This window comes from Lepidothrix coronata, unplaced genomic scaffold (assembly GCF_001604755.1).
Source record: "Lepidothrix coronata isolate B3197 unplaced genomic scaffold, Lepidothrix_coronata-1.0 Scaffold34, whole genome shotgun sequence".
In the NCBI taxonomy this organism is placed as follows: Eukaryota; Metazoa; Chordata; class Aves; order Passeriformes; family Pipridae; genus Lepidothrix; species Lepidothrix coronata.
The window spans coordinates 4,986,555-5,005,808 of NW_016690214.1; the positions used below are offsets into that span (position 1 = coordinate 4,986,555).

Sequence of the window (19,254 nt, forward strand, 5' to 3'; positions counted from 1 at the left end):
CAGCTGCACTGAAAGAGATCTGACATAATGGTGTTATATCAGCAGAGCTACTAATCTCAGATACCAGTGATTCCAATGCCAGGGGAGAGAACACTGCACAAATGGAGGTCATTCAATATCCTCCAGCACTTTGGACAAACGTGGCATTTTGGACTGTCCCTGCTAATGGCAGAACACAGTGCTGATGCTAAAAATTGCTGTTGCAAAGCTCCTTGTGCAGGTGATCTGCAGTGTCTGCTCAGATGGGCCTGTTTATTTTGGTACCTTGCAGAAGCAAAAGCCATGGTCTAGGGTTTAGGGGTAAAAGCAAAAGTCTCTGAGGTATCACAAACAAAACCTTTCTTTTAGACATTTAACCCTCTTCAAGGAATACAATATTGCTTTCTAGACCTTTCATCTCCTTGTGCCAACAAGGAGCTGCCCAGGAGGAGCTGCAGTGCTGTGGTAGGACCACAGGAGTGTCAGAGGCCACACGAAAAGCCCACGTGCCTCTTTCTGTGCTCCTCGAGTGGCAGAATTGCAATAGGAGGTACAATAGTATAACTGAAATCAGGAAGATCTTGGGAGAATTTTGCTATTTTCAGTGTCATGAGGTGGCACATATGAAGAATCTTTGTCCTTGGCAACAATTCCTGAGCCATAAGGTTGAACCTGTTTACTCAGGCACAGAGCCATTCTGTCAGATGGGCATTGGTACCCCAATTGTAGAGACCCTGTGTTGTGTGTGCATCAGGTGTAAGTGTCCCAGATAGGATTCCCAGAAAGGATTGTCCATATGGCTGTTCATTCTAATTTTATATTCCCTTGTTCCATTACTAATCCAGGTATGGGTCTGATTATGTTTCAAAAATAGGGAACAGCTTTCTTTCTCCTTTCCTAAGTCCTCTTGTGTAACAGAGATCAGAGTAATGGTTTAGGATAAGTTTTGGGAAGACAGACTTTCCTCCTTGGCCTTACCAGACCTCATCCTTCTGCATTCAGAGAAATGAGAGCTTTCTAAATCTTTTCCCTTTCTAAGTAAAGTCCCTGTAGGCTCCATCAGAGTAAATCTCTGGCACCAAGCTGGATTTCACATGCACAGCAGAGTGGAAATCTGTGTTCAGTCACTCCCTGCACTACTTTACAGGATGTGTTGCCCGAACTGGTATAAAACATTGAGGTTTCAGGGTTTAAGAAAGAGCAGGGCACTGGGGATTGTCTCCCTGGCTGCTCCCTCACAACCACCACCTGCCTTGCCTCTTGATTTCTTCAGTGGCCTGTTTTCTGTAAATCAGCAGTACTGCCAGCACTGCTTCTGCTCTACTTTAGACATGGCTGGGGTACAACATCTTACTTTGCTTATTCTACTTCTTGTGTTTCATTTTCACATGAATTGAAGAGATAAGGATCTGATATCTGTGGAATGTGCAGAGTGATGCCAGGTCATGCTCTTGTCTGATAGCTGAAGCAACTGCACAGACATCCAATTACTTAGTACAAAGCTTTGATAATCTAATTTTCTTGCTCATCTCATGCAGTCTGTTCCATACTAATGCAGCAGATTTTAAAAAATTGTCCAAAAAGTCTTATTTTTCCTGCTATTCCTTTTGGAATTAGCTTTACTAAGTATTGGGGTAACACACTGAAGCAGAGCTGCAGCCAGTCTTTTGATTTTTGTTTAATTTAAACTTTGAATAATGGATTCTACATTTCTTTTGGACTTGGAATGCATCATTTAGATTAGCCACAGAGAGGGAAAAAGCAATGTATTTTTCAACTGTATATGCCTCAATGAATGCTGACAGTAAGCTATTGCATTTGAAAATACCCGTCCTACTCTAAGTCTTAACTTGCTTTTATCTATATATATACTTTTTTCACCCACTTTTAAAGTGCATCTGCCTCTGGTAGGCTGAACCAGCTTTAGCTGTGTATATGACTGCAAGCTGCACTTTAATGCCATGTAACTTCCCGGGATGTTTTAAGTAGAAGAATTATGGCTGTGCTTTGATGGACTCACTTATTAGTATCCTCTCCCATTGCTGGAGCATCCCAAAATCTTTGAGGACTTCTGTTGCACAGGACAGAGGCATAAAAGTAAGTGTTGAGATCAAAAAAATTGCAGTTCAGACTGGATATGAATAATGTTCTGCTCAGATATTTTGATTGTGGTTTGGGATTTGCCATTTTCCAAATGTTTATGGAGTGTAGTCCAGCACAACAAAGCCATGCACAGTTCTCCAGGCAATATTATAAAAACTAAAATAAGGAAGCAAACATCATCTGCAAACCATAAAGAGTACACAGAGGAAGAGTCCCTTCAGTTTAACATGGCACCACTCAGTTAATGGAACAAGCATCAAGGGCAAATCTGCATCCACACATACCCCATTCCACTGGTGTGTCTGGATTTTGGTAAAGCAGAGTGTTGGTCTTTCTGTCAGGATGTTTAATTAACTTCAGCTTGACTTTTGTTTCTGCAGTTTACAGTAATTTAAATCATAAACACTGCTTTGTAACTGATAGAACAGTATGTAATGGTCCTCATCTTGTATCCTTTTTAGCCTGAATTTCACATCCTCGTTATAATTTTTAATGACAACAACAATTTTTATTATTTTGCTGGAACTTTTCCCAGGGTAGTTGTGTCTTTTGTAAATAATATGTGATTTAGAAATGAAACTGCAGCAGAAAGCTGCTAAATCCAGCATCTTCTGTGGCTGCATTTTTATGGTAAGAAATTCTTGGGCCTACTGCAAGAGGCTGAAAGTGTCTTAAAAAGAAGATCAACCCACAATTTAATTTAATGGTGCACAAGGTAACTGAGCTTTCTGTATCTCAGTGAGAGTTGCTCTAAATAGGAACATATCAAGCAAAATACGAGTGAAGGCAAAACATATTTGCATATCAGCCCTGCTCTTATGGAGATAACTGCACATTTATCTTGCTGTGTGTCTGTGTGCCCTTTGAAAATATTTCCAACTAATGGAGATTTTACATTTTGACCACAGAATTTGCTCCGGTTCCAATTCCCTTCAAGACAAAGAGAAGTAATGACCTTATTAGACCAAATCAAGACCTTTCTGCTCTTGGCTTTTCAGGAATTTAGAGAAGTCCTTCAGGCAGCAGTCTCATCAGGGGCAAACCTTATCCAAAGCTTGGCCTTTTTATTGCTACAGCCTTCAGAGCATCGATCAGAGCAACCTTTTCTTGTGCTGCTGCCCTGTGCTGCCAAACACAAGTGTAGAAGAGCTGCCTGTCCCACACATGGACCAGCAGCAGGGTGGCCATGGGGGGGGGATCAGTAACAGGGGCTCCACTACAGACAGAAAAGATGGAAAAAACATATTCCTGCCTCAGCATGGCAGCACGAGCCAGGATTTGGGAAGCCACGGGCTGTGCCTTTCTGGTCTGGCTTTGGAACTCAAAGCAGAAGCAGTTACAGACACAGCTGTTGTTGCCTGTGGTTCAATTCTGCCACTTCTTCCCCCTCAAAGCGAGACATTATTGGAGAACTTGGGAGAGGAAAGGGAGAAACTGCTTTTCAATCCACAACTTGCACTCAGGTATTGACTACCGAGCCCACCCCTTTTTCTCTGCATTTTTATCCCATGTTGAAATTATAGGTGCCATAGAAACCATCAATAGCACTATAAATCCTCATTTTCTACTTGAATTGTTAAGTTTAGTGATCAATTCTTCAAAAGCAGAGTGTGATTTACTGCATGAGAAACAGGGACAAGGTTCTCTAGGATACAGATGCTTTGCATGATTCTGTAAATTAAATAAAAATCACTTAGGAACTTGAGGAATGACTCTTCCTTAGAAGATGGTACCCTGATTAGAGTTTCCAAAGTTTGGCTAATTAAATCCTATGTTTTGCCTTAATTTTATGGTTTCTTTGATTATTTCTTTCTAGCTCAACAAAATTCACCAAAAATCCATGAAGGCTGGTGGGCTTACAAGGAGGTGGTCCAGGGAAGCTTTGTTCCAGGTAAGTGTAATTTAAAAACTTTAGTCTTTATCGATTTTTTTTTTTCACCAGAATTAATATATTTGGATTTGGGGAAGGTTTTTTCGGTTTGGTTTGTTTTATTCATTGCAAAGATTTGAAGTTCACAAGGACTCAACACCACATTATAGTGAAGCATAGACTGGTTTATGTCAATACATCATCCAAAGACTGTGGCTGTTTTCCAGGAAAGGAATCAGCTTGATGACATTCCTGGTTTCTCTCAGTAAAACTTAAGTGATGCTACTTGGGGAATAGGAAGGGGAGGACTGAAAAGCAGTACTGTTAACTGGATTAACTTATCTGATTCAGCACTTCTAGATAATCACATTTCTACAAATTTAGGAGTACATGAGGACAGGAACCCAATTGAAAATGAGCCCAGCATGCAAGTTTCACTGCTTTTTGTTTTGGAAACAAGAAACAGTGAGTGAAGAAAAATCATAACTTGGCTTCAGTGAGATTTAGTAAATGATAAATAACAAAGAAGCAGCTAAAAGGATTCTGTTCAGTATGTTTTCAGTGCAATAGAGGTGAATATGCATTAATTTATGTATATTGGCTGTCTCTTAGAAGGTAAAGTAGTGCTCCAAGTTCTATCATGAATGCACCATAAAAATTGCCACATGATCTTGGTTATTGTGTGAGCTATTCCTAAAGACCTGTAGATTTGATCTATTATCAGCTGTTTTCAGTGTTGTGAGAACTCTAAGAATCTGACAATCAAAATGCTGAATGTCCTGGTAGGAATATTTGTGCAAATGAGGGGAAATATTTCAACCCACAAGTTTCTGGCACTGAAATGCCTGTGAAAAGCACGTATGAAAATCAACATCTACAGGCCTGGAGCTTAATTACATATTGGTGTAGCATAAAGTAGCTTTTCAGATTTCCTTGAGATTGGTTTGGGCTGTCAGCGACACTCCAGTGTGTTGTAGTGCATGTTTAGTTCCTAATGCTGGCAGCAGGGGAAGAAACCTGGAGAATACAATCACCTGCTTGCAAGATACTTCAGCCTTCTCAATTTGCATGACTCAGGCAGATGCCCAGGAGAAAATGAATGAAAAAAAAAAAATTTGCTGAACAGACCTAAGCTTAAAGTTATTGAGAAAAATAATTCAATTTTCAGGATGTAAGGAAACGTATGTGATCAGGTAATAGTACTTGTGGTATTCTAGTCTTAATACTGTGAGAAATTTGGGCTTGGGAACACCCTTAGAAGATTAAGGAGGGAACAGTCACGACTCAAGCTTCCAAGAAAGAAAACCTTTTTTAGACTGGTGTGGAGGGACACCTCCTTTCTGAGAACACCCCATGGGTGGAATATTGGACTAACCTGGCACACATCCTCAAGAACTGGTGCAGAAGGACAGTCAGAAACAGCTCTTTGAAGAAGCCATGAAGAAAGCAAGGGTAATTTGGGGACACCTTTCTTTCAGGCTGCTCCCTTCCTTTCAGACTCAGCTCTGCAGCCTGTAACCCTCAGCAGAAGAGACACCGCATGAAATCCTACAAAACAAACAACTCTTTTTTTTTTTTTTTTCCCAGCAGCACCTAGATTTTGGAGCCTTTGAAAACCATATTTTTAAAGCATTTCAAGGCTGCATTTATGGTTCTGCTCTCAGACTAACACATCACAAAGGAGATGTTAGTGCATATTAAGTTTACCCGTCCTGGTAGCAGCCACATATCAGATCTCGCCTGAGATGCTAATTAGCACCTGAGAGGTGAGAGCTGCAGGCAGGCTCAGGAGCTACTGCTGAAGTTGCTGACTGATGTGCACTGAAGCAAACAGCTACAGCCATCTGCTAAGATGTTTTCTTTCCACAGCTGTTTGTCCTGACCCAGAGCTGGAAGTTAACACCCCCAAAGATATGAAAAGGGAGTGTTTGTCCAAGAGTCTGTCACTGAAGCTCAAAACTGGCATCTGAGCTGATATGACTGACGTGAATACAGCTCTTGAGCTGCTTGGGGGAGCCCCCACAAGCACAGAGATGATTAATTGGGGGCAATAGCGTTGTGAAACACAGCAGGAGGAGATGCTGGAGTTTGTCTATCACAGCTTCAGCTGGGTGAATACTTTTCACCTACTTCAAAGCAAAGTCAGTGTCTCTCTTTGAACTATCACTGCTTTCATGTATAGCTGTGTAAGAATGCATTCAGGAGAGTAGCACAATATGCCCAGGTTAGAATATGCCATTCATAAGTTTTTCTGCTTAATAATCTGTTTCGGATGCATTTAAGTCAAGTCCTAAAAAGTGCTCCAGATCCTGTGCAAATTTGTCATTGAGCAGTTCATGAAATCAAACCATATTTCACTACATTCCCAAAATTCCAGGCTCCCTATATTCTGGGATAGATTTTAGAAAAAAATTATTTTAAACCACTAATATTTGTCTGGACATGGGTTTTTTTCCTACTGTAAACACTTGCATTCACTGATGTGTATCTACAGGCAGGAAAGGATGCAGGCAGAGATGAGGTAGAAGACCCCTCACACCATCTTTCCCAACTTCCCTGCTTGTGCTGCTCAACAGAGGAGGCAGAAGTGGGAACTGGCAGGTTCTCTCACTACAGGAACTGGCTCAGGTCTGTCTTGGTGCCCAGCCTTGCAAGAGGTGCAGAGTCATCAAGTGCAGGAAGGAAGGTGCATCAAGGCTGGATCTGTGTGTGCTACTAAAGCATAAACCACCCGCCCATCTCTCACCTTCTCTACAAGCAGAGAACTGCTCTTATGGTTTAAATCATGTAGGCAAACAAAGTAGAAAGTAAGTAGTGCTTTAAAATGTTAATCAAATGCAAATTAGGTTCCAAATTAAACTTCAGGGAGTGTTCAAGGATGAAGAAGGAATACTTTCCTTTATACATGGTGATTTGCATAATAATCAAATAATTTATATTATTATGAACTTTCACTACATAGACTTTTTTTGGTACAGAATATCAAAGTAGTTCATGATGGGTTAAAATACATTTAAATAACCTTTTTCTTGTCTTTTGTTTGGCTGAGTAGTGCTGTGACTGTGACCATGTTGTATCACTGAAGTAGTGCAAGCAATTTCTGTGTGGCCAAGACAATCACATTTCAAACTATTCTGTACCATTTCTGGTACTTCAAACAGATGTGCAGAACCTTTGATACTTTACTCTCATGTGTCTGTATTGATTCTTTTCATACTGTTCCTGTTTTTTCATAGCATTATGAAAGTGGGCTTTGCTAGGCATAAAATATAACGGTGGTTAAATCTAATTTGTGAGCATGGAATTCACTTACCAAAACTCCATCCTGTTGCAGAAATTTTGGACTATGTGTGAGTAAGAGGGCATAAGTGTTTCCTTCCCAGGGAAGATTACTCTCTCTTCAGGACCCTCCCTGAATTACTCCAAAACTAAAGTTAGTTTACAAAGTGTTAGTGCTCAGCTGAGAGGAGGAAGTCCATCAAATAACGAGTGAACATTGCTGAAGGGGCAGATAATGTTCTCCTTCCTTATAATCAAGGTTGTAAAACATCTCTGATCCCAAATAAAAATCTACATCCACTATGATTCATTATTGGTTACAGATCACCACATCAAAGGCCACCTGTTCCCCTGAGATTCTGAGATGAGAAATCCCCTGTTCATGGTTCCTTTCACAACTCATTTTACTATAAAGGGGGAAAGACTGTTGGAGTTTGGTGATGCTGTTCCTGCCCTTTGCAAGGATCACATTGATGGGATTATGCCCTAACACAGACCAGCTGGCAAAGCTACACTGACTGGAGGGAGACATGGGCAGTGATTGGGAAGCACAGAGAAACTCCCTCCAAGGAGGAGATGAATGAATTTGGTAATGATTTACAAGAAAAGGGAGGTCTGAAACAATTGACAAACTTGATCATGAGCGCCAAAACCTCATTTTAAACTTCCTGCTGTCACCATGTGCTCTTGTTACACCCCACAGAGGAACCTCAAGTGTCCCTGGTTTCTCCTGGGTGAGCTTCAAGATTTGTTTCTATTGCAGCTTTGAGATTTTTTTTAAACTACACATTTCTTTATGCACTTGTCCAAAAATAGCCTTTGATGGGCGGGTCACGGTAAGAACCATGAACTGTTTGTCCACAGCTTGAGACTGAGAGATGCAAAACTTCAAACCTACACCCTTCAGCTCTCAGTTTATGCCATCCTGCAGTCACAGAGGGGTCTGTTTCATACACTGAGACTGCCTGAATATTACAACACAAACCTGCTGATTGCTACTCCTGCACTGCTCGTTTTTCTACTAACTATAAAATTTTTTCTAGTCTTATTTTGGGACTTCAGGAGGCTGCAGCATCACTCACCATCTGGTGCATTCTGCTTGTCAGTGAAAACAGTGGTGCTGTCTGAGCTACAGCAGTGTTTTAAACAGTCTGCACACACTCTTCAAAATCATACGGTCTGGTGCTGACTCTGAAGAATTAACCAGCCATATATAATTATTTATTGGAACAATAATAGCAGTTTTTCTTTTAGAAAGCAATATATTGGAACAGCTCATTTCTTCAGGGTGATAGAGCATAGATTCTGGAAATCATTCACTTATTGATTTGAACTTAGATTAGTATATATATTTCAGCTTTGGTTGTCAGTTAAAGATAGCTTGAAGGAAATATATTTCATAACAAATATTTTCTTGGTTTCTTACTTCCTTTGGTGATTCTGCAAAAATTGGCAGTTTTCATATCATGTAACTAGAAAGGAAACTAGATTTTTTTTGTATGTTTTTACATGGAAGTTAAATATAATTCAACGTGGACTTTCTCCCTGTCACAGCACCTGGTGGCTCTGTGATTTGGTTCCCACAGCCCCCTCACTGGCAAGGAGCTCAGGACTGAGGGTCACCCTTCTCAGGTGCTTTTGTTACTGTCACAAAACTCAAAAACTTTCTGTTTCAGGTCCTTTCATTCCTTTGAACACCCATCTGCACAATCCTTTTCACAAGAGTCTTTTCAATACAGGAAGTTACTGTCTTAACCATTTCCCAAACAGATCTCTGAATACTGTTTTTCCCTCTAAGCTGCCTTGGCTCCTTCCATGAAAAAACCAAAATTTTAGAGGGCCAGCAGTGTGAACTAACTGCAGTAAAGCACTCTGAAAACCTCAAACTTTAAACCTTGACAAACTTGTGGTTGTACCACAGTTCTTTGCTAACATGGTCTCGGATCCCTTTTCTTTTAACAGCCCAATTATCTTTGTTAGATATGGTTTTCCCTCCTAGGTTATGATTAGTATCCACAGAAGAAAAACTGCGTGTAACAGATGTATCTCAGACTTTGCCTCATTATCCCGACATGACCCAATGATTCAAGTTGTCTCCCTGCCTGTTTCCAGCCACACCAGGCACTGCAAAGGTCAAGCCTTCCCTTTAAAACCAACACATAGAATAGCAGGTTGGTCCTTGCTGTGTTACCACCTGTCCAGGACCTGCAGGTTCCACCCCCTATGACACACACAGTGTCCCTCTTCTGCTTCAGGAACGTGCTAATAAGGGACATCTTCAAGGCAGGAATCTGCAGATCCTTCTCAATTATTGTACCTCACACTTTGCTGCTAGGTTAGACACCCATTTTAGGGATAGCAGCATTCCTGCATTCAACTTCTTGATGAAGTTGAAAACCCTCCTTCCCACTGTCCTGAAGTGGATGCTGCTCACATCAGTTCACACTAAGTATGGGTTATAAGCACAAATAACAATTAAGTACCAGTAAATTTTGAAACAGTTGTAGCAGGTGACACTACCTCAACCTGCATGGAGGGAAGTTTAAGAGATTTAATACCATTTGGGCATTTATGTCCTCAAACAGGAGAACAGGGTGAAGTATCCAAAAACATCTGTCTCACATACTGTGGAGTCTCCAATCATTACAGAATCTTGGAGACCTGTAGTTACTGTTGGTAAAGTAACTGCTCTTTCTGCAAATTTAATGCAGTTTATTTTTTTAATGTTATCCAAGTCCACTTTAAGTCTATTAAAAGTGAAAAGCCTGCAAGCAAGGGCTGGAGCTTTGGCTGTTAATTATATTTTAGTAGAGGTCTTTTTGTGTGTGTATGTGCACATGTTTTTATACAGGACAGTAGCTCACTACTTCCTACATTAAAAACCCCTTCCTATATGGATTTTCATGGTACAGTGTAAAATAAGTTAGTGTCCTGTGGAGAAAGAAGTCACTGAGAATAGTAAGGAATAGTATTTTTCTGTGATAATAAGGTTATTCCCCACTGGTGTGTAATTGGACTTAATCAGAGAAGGGTTACAATGCTTCAGCCTATGCTTGCTTAAGTACTGCTCCCATAAATCAGTGTGGGATGAGATAGAACTGGAAGGGATTGCACTACAGCATGGAAATAGGGATGATGAGTGGTGCTAAGATGTTGCCTCACTGCTCGCTCCTCCTGTCATTATCCCACTTAAAAAAATTACTCTTGTAAAATGCTTTGATGAAGAGAATTATATTTTAAGAGTACTACAATTACAATTTGCAATTGTCAGGTGGGAATCCACCTCCCATTTCACTGAGACTGTTCACATCAGGATATCAGTGACTTCAGGAAGATTATTCCTGTGATAGACTCAGCACCAGTGAGGACTTTATATAAATACATTTGCAGTTGTTAATTCATACATCTCATTAGTACAATTTAGTGTAGAGTTGCCACTTCCTACAGGGAAAAGTTTGGTCACCACAGCTACACCCTCATCTGTGTTTAAAATAATCTCCTGTGAACTAAGACCACACCAGTGTTCTGTGCACAGTTCACAGAGTAACTCTGCTTGTTTCTTGTCACTGAAAGCTTTACTGTTCCTTACAAAAAACTTCCCTGTCAAACCCTGTCCCCTGCCTAATAAAGAGGTCAAAAAGAAAAGGAAATGAGGCTCTTACCTAAAGGTAAATACATCCTGTGGTGTGCAAGTACTCATAGGCTGCTGTGACTTAACTTGTACATAAGGAATCAGAGGACTGTTTGATCGTACCATTTATTCAGTAACCTGCTAACCTGACTTTATTTCATCTGTGTATGTGTAGGATTACTTAAACTCCTCAATTAGGGGATTGACAGAGACTTGATAGTCTGACACCACTCATTTGTACTCAGTGAAAATTTCCTCTTATAACACCTCTCTGAAAAGGTCAGTTGTGAATCCACTGAACCATGAATCCACTGAACATACCTGGGAGCAAAATCCATGCTCATCATTTACCACTTCTGCCTACGAGCACCTGGAATTATTATTTGGAGAAGTTTTACTGCTATTACTTACAGGGATTAAAATACAGCTATCATATAACATCACCCCCACCACGGTATTTCTGGGCACATGCTATTTGTGGTCACTGAAAGATTTACAAGCTCTAACAAAGGAACTCAAAATAAAATACAGTCACCTGCTTAATGCATTTCCGGGTACCTGCTGCCCCTGCCAAGCTGTAAATCACATTATGGGGAATGACTCTGCCCAAAAAAGGAACCTTCCTGAATGTTATTGATTGGGGTTTTTTTTCTACTACTGAAAATATTACTTAAAATCGTCACCTTTTCGCTTTCTGAATAGAGAGTGGTTTTATATTAGGCCGCTTTTTCATTTTATATTTATAAAATGCACAGAAAAATGCATTAGTGTTTCCAGACGGAGAAGTCACCAACTTTATAGGCAGGACATAAACCCTGAAAATAACAGCATAACATCATAATGGGAAAGCTGACAGGTCGTTAACTACAGCAGAGCAAATGGCACTGCTGTAATTCACATGTGCATGTAGACAAGAGCACAGCCTGCAGCCTTCCAGAGCCTGGGCAGAAGGGAAAAACACTGGAGGACGGAGCACAAAATCACCAGGTCACACTGGAAGTTGTTCACTTGACACATAGCTGATAGATGAACCCCAACACAGAGGCTGTTCCTTAGGACCTTTTCCTCCTCCTAATTTATTTTTCCTGTGTGTTTAATATCTCTGAGCTTCAGTTATGGGGGTTTGGGTGAAGACTGAAGGTCTTTACACAGAGAGGTCATTTTACAAATATTAAATGAGGTGTAGGTATAGAGAGATGCATAAGGTGAGTTCAAGGCAGCAGTGTGGAGGCTGGGAGAGAATTAAGCAAGCAGTTCAGATATCTGTGTCACCAGGCTGGTCTGCCCAGTGCCACTTGATTAGAAATGGAACAAGATGTTCCTGCAAATCTTTTGGAGAAACCCATGTGTTTTGGCTGACTAAAATGCAGGGGTGCAGCTGCCCCAGCAGAGAAGCAGCAGCGGGCACAGGGTGGGCACTGTGGGCTTGGCACCTCCTCCACGTGCATCACCACATCTTCCACGGCAAGGGCTCACATTAGCAGAGCTGAGGAATGTCCCGTGGTTATCTGCAGTGGCATTTTGGCACCATCTCACACCGTGTGACAAGCTCAGAAGTGAGGAAGGAAGGAGGGTGTGCAGGCCAAGTGACAGCCAACTGCAGGGCCACTGCTTCAGCTCAACAACAAACCCAAAGGTTGAAAGCACTTGCAGTGAAACAGTGACATTTCAATCAGGGATTTTTCCTCCTTGCTTATAAGAAATACCTGGGTCAAGTTGGGTTTAGTAATGTCTCTGAAATCCAGGCAATACTTTGTTCCTACACTGGAATAATTAGGAAGCAAGTCTGGCTGAAGTAGTCCCTACAAAAGCAAGCTGCTGCCAGTTTGGAAAATCCTAGGTTATTACTTTTGTCTGAAAATAGGTCACACTGAAAACAGTGGGATTTGCTTGCTGAGACAAGTGCTATATCCCTTGAATAAAGGCCATCAGAAGCTGATTCTTAAAAAAAAAAAAAAATAAAAAATCAATATTTACAAGATTACATTCCTTTTACAATGGTTTTATTTAAAACCATCTCTTTCTAACATCTTTAAGTGCAGTGAAATTACTTATTTACACAGCTGTGTAGTGCAGCCTCCATCTCTTTTCAAGGGTGTATACACTGCAATTACATTAATTATGTGCTTTTTGAGGAAATCACATTTTAATACCATATCCTTTGTTGCTCAAGGAGGAGAGGGGCTGCATGGAAGGAATAAACCTTTGTACTGGGATCATGCTGGTGTTGCCACAGCACTAAGCAGGTACAGGATGAAGGAGACGCTCAGCTCTGAGAGGAGCTGCTCCTCCAAATCTCAGTCAGATGCATTTAAAGCCGTATCACGGACCAGCTGCCCCTCTACAACATGCAGCTGGGAGGGATGGCTAATTCCCAGCTTTACTCCCAATTTAGAACTGCAGGATTTAGCTGTTCTGTATGACTCAGAACACAGCAGATGACATAGGAGAGAACACATCAGATTATGTAGTCAACCTTTCTGTATTTTCAAACTGGGCTACACAGGCTGTGCCTACAGAACACTGTCACTGGTGCATGTCAGGCCATTTTCCAAGAGGGAATTCTGATTCCATTTTGCTTTTCCTATCCAGCAGTTGGGCATCTTCAAATGGCTTTTCCTCCTAGCCTTAAATTAGGCTTTCTTAAAATAAAGAAAGAATAAATGACTGAAGTCTAATAGGATATGGCTAAAACACTTACATTGCACGGCCTTGGCAGGCTCTATTATCCACACACTGACATCTTCAGAATTACTTGGTATCTTAATGTGCATTTAAAATTGGTTAACAGGAGTATAAATTAAAGTAATAGCGTAACTAGTCTCTCAAGATTTTATTGCTCATTGTAATTTTATGTTTATGGGCTTATTGCTTTGTGGCAGGACTTGTGGCATTTTAGTTTTAGAGAGTACAGTAGTAAGAAGATGGTGCCTCACCCAGAGCCTGTGAAACCAATGGAAGTCCTTCCACTTGACTTGAACAGGCTCTGTCTCAGGACCACAGTCAAATCATTTTCACTGTGAACAGTTTGGATTTAGTTTCCCAGCTAAGAACACTGTCCAGAGAAAATTCCTTTATAGATAGAATTTTAAACACTTAATCTCAACTTATTTTACATTATTTTTCATGCAGCTCTTATGGCTAGCTTAGTTAAAAAAATTAATGAAGAGGAAGAAAAAGATTAAAATGGAAATTTTGTATTTGTTGAGATGTGACATGAGTTAAAAGCTGTGTGCAGAGATATGACTCGATTCCTACACCTCTCAGTGCAGCAACAGTGGAATTCTGGAGGGGACCAAAGGAAAAGTCCTAACTTTTCTGCCCAGTGCCACTTGATTAGAAATGAAACAAGATGTTCCTGCAAATCTTTTGGAGAAACCCATGTGTTTTGGCTGACTAAAATGCAGAGGTGCCACACTAAGTGGCAAAAATTGCACTGAATTAAAAGACGTGAAACTCTTCTCCTGTGCTAATGATGCTCAGGTTTCTGTCTTATCCTTTGTTGCTAATTCTGTACCTACTCTTTTCACAGCCTTCTCTCAATACAAATAGTACATTTGGGCAGGCACAGTTGCACACTTAAGGAATGATACAGAGCTCCAAGTAATAGCTGTAGAAGAGAACAGAAATTCTCCCAGCTTGTTATATCAAGTCATGAGTATTCATGTTTATTTGTGTCCATTAATTATAACAAGCACTTTACATTTGCATATTTTTTGCATTAAAACTCTGCCTAAAATACCATTAGATTGTAAAGACATGGAGGAGCTCCAGAATGTGAATATTATGAAATACATAAGAAAAAGAAAGTTCCTCAGGTTCCTAAACAACACCTCTTGATTTAGAAAGTCCAGTCTGAAATGCAGAATATTTTTTTCTAATACTTTCCACTTTCAGAGCTGGTTTAGCAGTCTAAGTCCCAGGGGCTTTTTAAGATTGATGGCCACATCTACAAACTGCATTTAAGTGCTTTAAAATGCAAACAACTGGCCAAGGAAAAGGAGGGAAGTACCTCAGACACACAGTTTCTCCCCAAAGGCTCTGGGAGCTGGGCATCCAACTTGCTTAGGCAAGAAGATGAGAAGACCCCAGGAGGCACCTACTGTATCATTTAGTGCCTGAAGACCATCATAATTCTGTCTGTAGAGTTCCAAAGTACTTAAATCATCTTTAAAGAAGAACTTTAGTGCCTGGAAGAGTATCCTCTATTCTCTTAGGGGTTGAAAGTGAAGTAAATAACTGAAGTATTAGTTAACCCCCCCACCTCCCAAGCCCTTAAATGAAAATTCAGAGAAAGTTAAATTACTTTAAAGCAGAATAGGCAGAAGAAATGGGTTCAAGTGAAAGATGTTCTTGTTTCTTGCCTGCTTCTGGGAAGATTTCTGGTACTCTGTTCCTAATGGGCCCTTCAGGAAGCTGTTACTGAGATAGTGGCATTTAATTTTCGATTTCCTGCTTGACCTTGTTCTGCAACAGGAGTTTGCATTGGTTTTCATGCATAATGTACCTAAAGACACCTTCAGCTACTCAGTACATAACAGTGTTGCTGGACCATATATTTACAGGGAGGATTTTGTGGAGCTTGCCGTTCATAATTGGGGAAGGGGGGATTCTTGGATGCAGGCTCTTAAATACAAAGCTGGCTTTAATAAGAAAACATTTTCACAAGTGTTGTTGTAAAGATGTATTTTTGCTTACTAACCACACACCTACAGTCACGTTTCCCAAAGTGTATTAAACTGCACAGTCCCATCCTCTGTGTCACATCTGCCTCTGAGAGAAGTAGAGCACTAAATCTTCTGACATGACCTGTCTGCAAACATCCTGTCTGTGGGATTGGGCTGCAGAAGGGGGGCACTGGGTTCTTCTTTGCATTCTGTGTGATTTTTATAGACAGAATAGTTTTCAGAAGCCCTGCCATTCTCTGTCCTTGGGTAGAGAGAGGCAGTGAACATTTCTGTCATACTTTTCTGTCCTAGAGGCAAAAGGATTGGCTCGAGAACTTCTGTCTTATTTTGTGTCAGTAAAGGAGAGCTCCACTTTCCCTCCAAATAGCCCATTCTGTTGCTTGACATATTTGCTTTTAGAGCCAGTCTGCTGTCAAAACCAGGCCAGCCCAGTACATGTTCTGTGATTATGAGAGAAAGTTTTTTACTGTTGTGACTTCTAAAACTGTCTTGAGCTGCAACAGGGGTCCTGCATATTGTAGTGTTAAACATGCAGGAAATTCATATTTTTGGGAAGTGCTTTCCTTTTACAGCAGAAGTTTAACAAATAGAACCAGAATCAAGTGTCCTTATTCAGAGAATCTCTAAATTTGGTATGTGTTTTCACTCCCTAACTTGCCTCTTCATTTCGTGACAGATATTTTAAGTAAACCCAAGATGATACTGCACCTCACCTCCAAGTGGCTGTGGGTAATCTCCTCCCAGTACAACTTGAATTTCTATTCTCTCCCTGTCATAATTTGCATGAAAGTAACTGTTAAATATATAATTTCATATTATGAATAGATGTAACCCCAAATATAGAGAGAATTTCATATTATGAATGGACATAATCGCAGAAATATTTGTATCTCCTTATTTGCTATCTCAGCTAATGCCCAAATTTGTTCATTGTGAGTCTGGGTGCACTATAAGCTAAACAGAAATGGTCAAACTTAAGCCTTTTCACGAGCTTAGTTGGATTTTTCATCCCCAAAACCCCACTGCTTCAGCAGAGACCTTCAGCCACCTGGGGAGCTCCTCAAACCCACCTGCTCCAAAGAATAAGCAGAAATACCTTTAGGCATTGCACTGATAAGGGATCAAATTCTGCTTCTTGTATTTCCTTCTTCTAAAACAACCAAAACCTCCAAACAGACCCAGCTACTGTGTAGTGCAAACCAAAACACCAAAGACCAGAGAGGATGATCACAATATTACATTTCACCAGCCTCTAACACCTTAAATTAATTGTTCTACTCATCCTGATAATAGGTTTCTGATTTTTTGTTTTTCAAGCAAGTTTTTCAGAACTGTTTTCTTTGCTACATGGCTCTCCAGTTGGGGTTCACAGACACATTTATGTGTGCATACACCTATATCTGTAGAGGTTTTTAACATTTTTAACATTTAAGATTCAAATGTTTGATATACAGAACGTTTATCTACTGCATTCCTTATGTAATACTAGGAAATAATACATGTGTGGTACAAATTAAGCTAGTGGTTGAAGAACAGCAGATATAAATTATTCTACAAGACAGAACTTAATTAGTGGATTTTTATGGTGTGTGGAGATGGATAAAGCGCTCCTAGAATGCTGAGGCCTTTGCATGAAGATGCACAAATAATTTCAGGTTGGATTTTTAATTGCTTTTAAGAGCTGAAACAACCATTGGGATGCACAAGATGTCTTTTCAATAGTCAGTCGCCTCATTTATGCATTCTTTTATGGATTTTAGCCTTGTGCTTTTTTTGTCAATATTTTTCTGATAAAATTTGAGCTTTTAAGGATCAGGTTTCTAGAAATAAGCCACAGGAAATTGGGATAATAATATCTAATTCTACATTAATGTCAGCCAAACTTATTGGGAAAACCTGTTGTCTTATTTCTAGATGCAAAAGGTGGGTCATCTTGGAAACTTCTAATGTCTCTGGCACTTTTACCCTGTTTCTTATTATTCCCAAAGAATTTTTACTGTCTTCTGTTTTGTAGTTTCACCACGCTTGGGTACCAGACTGTATGCAATCAACAGCTCTAGTTTCTTCATATACCTTTGGAATGCTCTTATTATTATTTTAAAATAGCTTGTACACTGCCAAGTACTGTATCCAAAACAACGTTTTCATTGATAGTTGAACTGGGGCTTTGAGCTTATTTTAAATCTCAAACACAACATGGATCGTTGAACCCCCAAACAACAAACCAGCCTGATTCTACTTTCACCTGCAAAAATACATCCCAGCTTTACAGTTGGAAACTTTGAGAAATTTTGTACATATTTCCAGTATGGAATCCACTGCAGGTAATTAGTTTGACAGAAGATTACAGGAGTTTGGGTATTTGATTCCCTCATTTATATCCCAGTGAGAATGTACCCAGTAGAGAGCACTGGGGCCAATCAACAAAGGAAGAAGAGGATGTTTTGGATAGAGGAACAACAAATCCATGCTGTGCAAAGGACAGCAACAGAAAGGCAGAGAGTTACCACTTTCACTCTGATTTAGCAATGCAAGTTTGGATGGGCTCAATCCAACATCCTTCCCAGCTGCTGTGTCTAAAGTTAGGAACGGACTTGTAGGAGGACCAGCAACCCACAATGAAGCCTGAGAATGTCCACAGCAGACTTAGCTGTGAGTGCAAGGTCTGTGAGCAATGGTTTGATGCAAAATTGGGTTTTGCTTTGACTGAAATAAATGGAGAATTTTATTTAGTAAAAACAGCGAGCCCAGAATTTTTTAACTTTCACAAAACTGGCAGCTAAATCCAAGAACATATGTCCAATTTACTGTGTGGGCAAGGCATTTCTACAGAACTCTAAAAATAAGTTGTTGTGTATGTTTTCTGAAGGTGGGAGTGACCTTCTGGAGATACTTGAGCTTTTAGGAATCATCTTCAACAGAAAATGAATGAATCACGTACTGAGTTCACCGTGTTCTGTAGGTATTTCTTGTTCTAAACTTAAAGTCTGTGGGATTAAGCCTTTTCTCACCATTTTTACTTCAGATTTGCCCCAGTATAAAGGGTGTGGGCAATAATCTGGGTGTGGGGAGTTGCTTTTGGATTCTACCAAACCCAAAACGGTAGTAATGAGATTTAAAAACAAAATTGGATTGGAAAAATTACAACCCGTTTTTTGTAGGTACACATCATGTATAATCTCGTAAGACTGGTATGTAGCTTCCTTTCTAATCTCCATTTTCAAACTGATTATAAATAAATAAATAAAGTGAAGTAACATTTCCTTGTTATAAAAGCATCTCAGAGTATGTCAATCCAAAGCACTGACTAAAATCTGCATGTTTGAGGTTTTCACATACATTTTTGTTTCTCAGCTCTGCGTAGTGTTGCCATTCAGTCCTGTTAAATGCGACTGTAAGAGTAAAAAAATGATAGTGAGCCTCAAGATTCAGTTCTTGCTACAAGAAAGAAAAGGGTTCCATTTTTCTCTACTGTATAAAATCCTATTTGATGGAGAGAACAGAAAGGTAACATGAGAATCCATCACCTGTCCTCACAGTACTGAAGACATTCAAGAATATGGAAGACAGTGTAAATCAGTAGATATTCCTCAGCCATAGACTTTGGAATGGGCCATGTGGAAGTATCCATGAAGGCAAGACAGAAAGATTGGAGAAAAGGCAAAAGTCCTAAGCAGACACTCCTAGTTCTGCTGCCAGCAAGT

The 19,254-nt window shown here is 40.1% G+C and overlaps 1 protein-coding gene across 1 annotated transcript in view; it reads left to right on the plus strand.

Moving 5' to 3' along the window:
* Window positions 1-19,254, plus strand: part of CA10 (carbonic anhydrase 10) — a 186,724-nt gene that overhangs the window by 33,402 nt on the left and 134,068 nt on the right. The window contains exon 3 of the mRNA XM_017812173.1: window positions 3,899-3,973. Coding sequence (XP_017667662.1) covers window positions 3,899-3,973 — 75 coding nt within the window. The remainder of the gene's footprint in view (window positions 1-3,898; window positions 3,974-19,254) is intronic.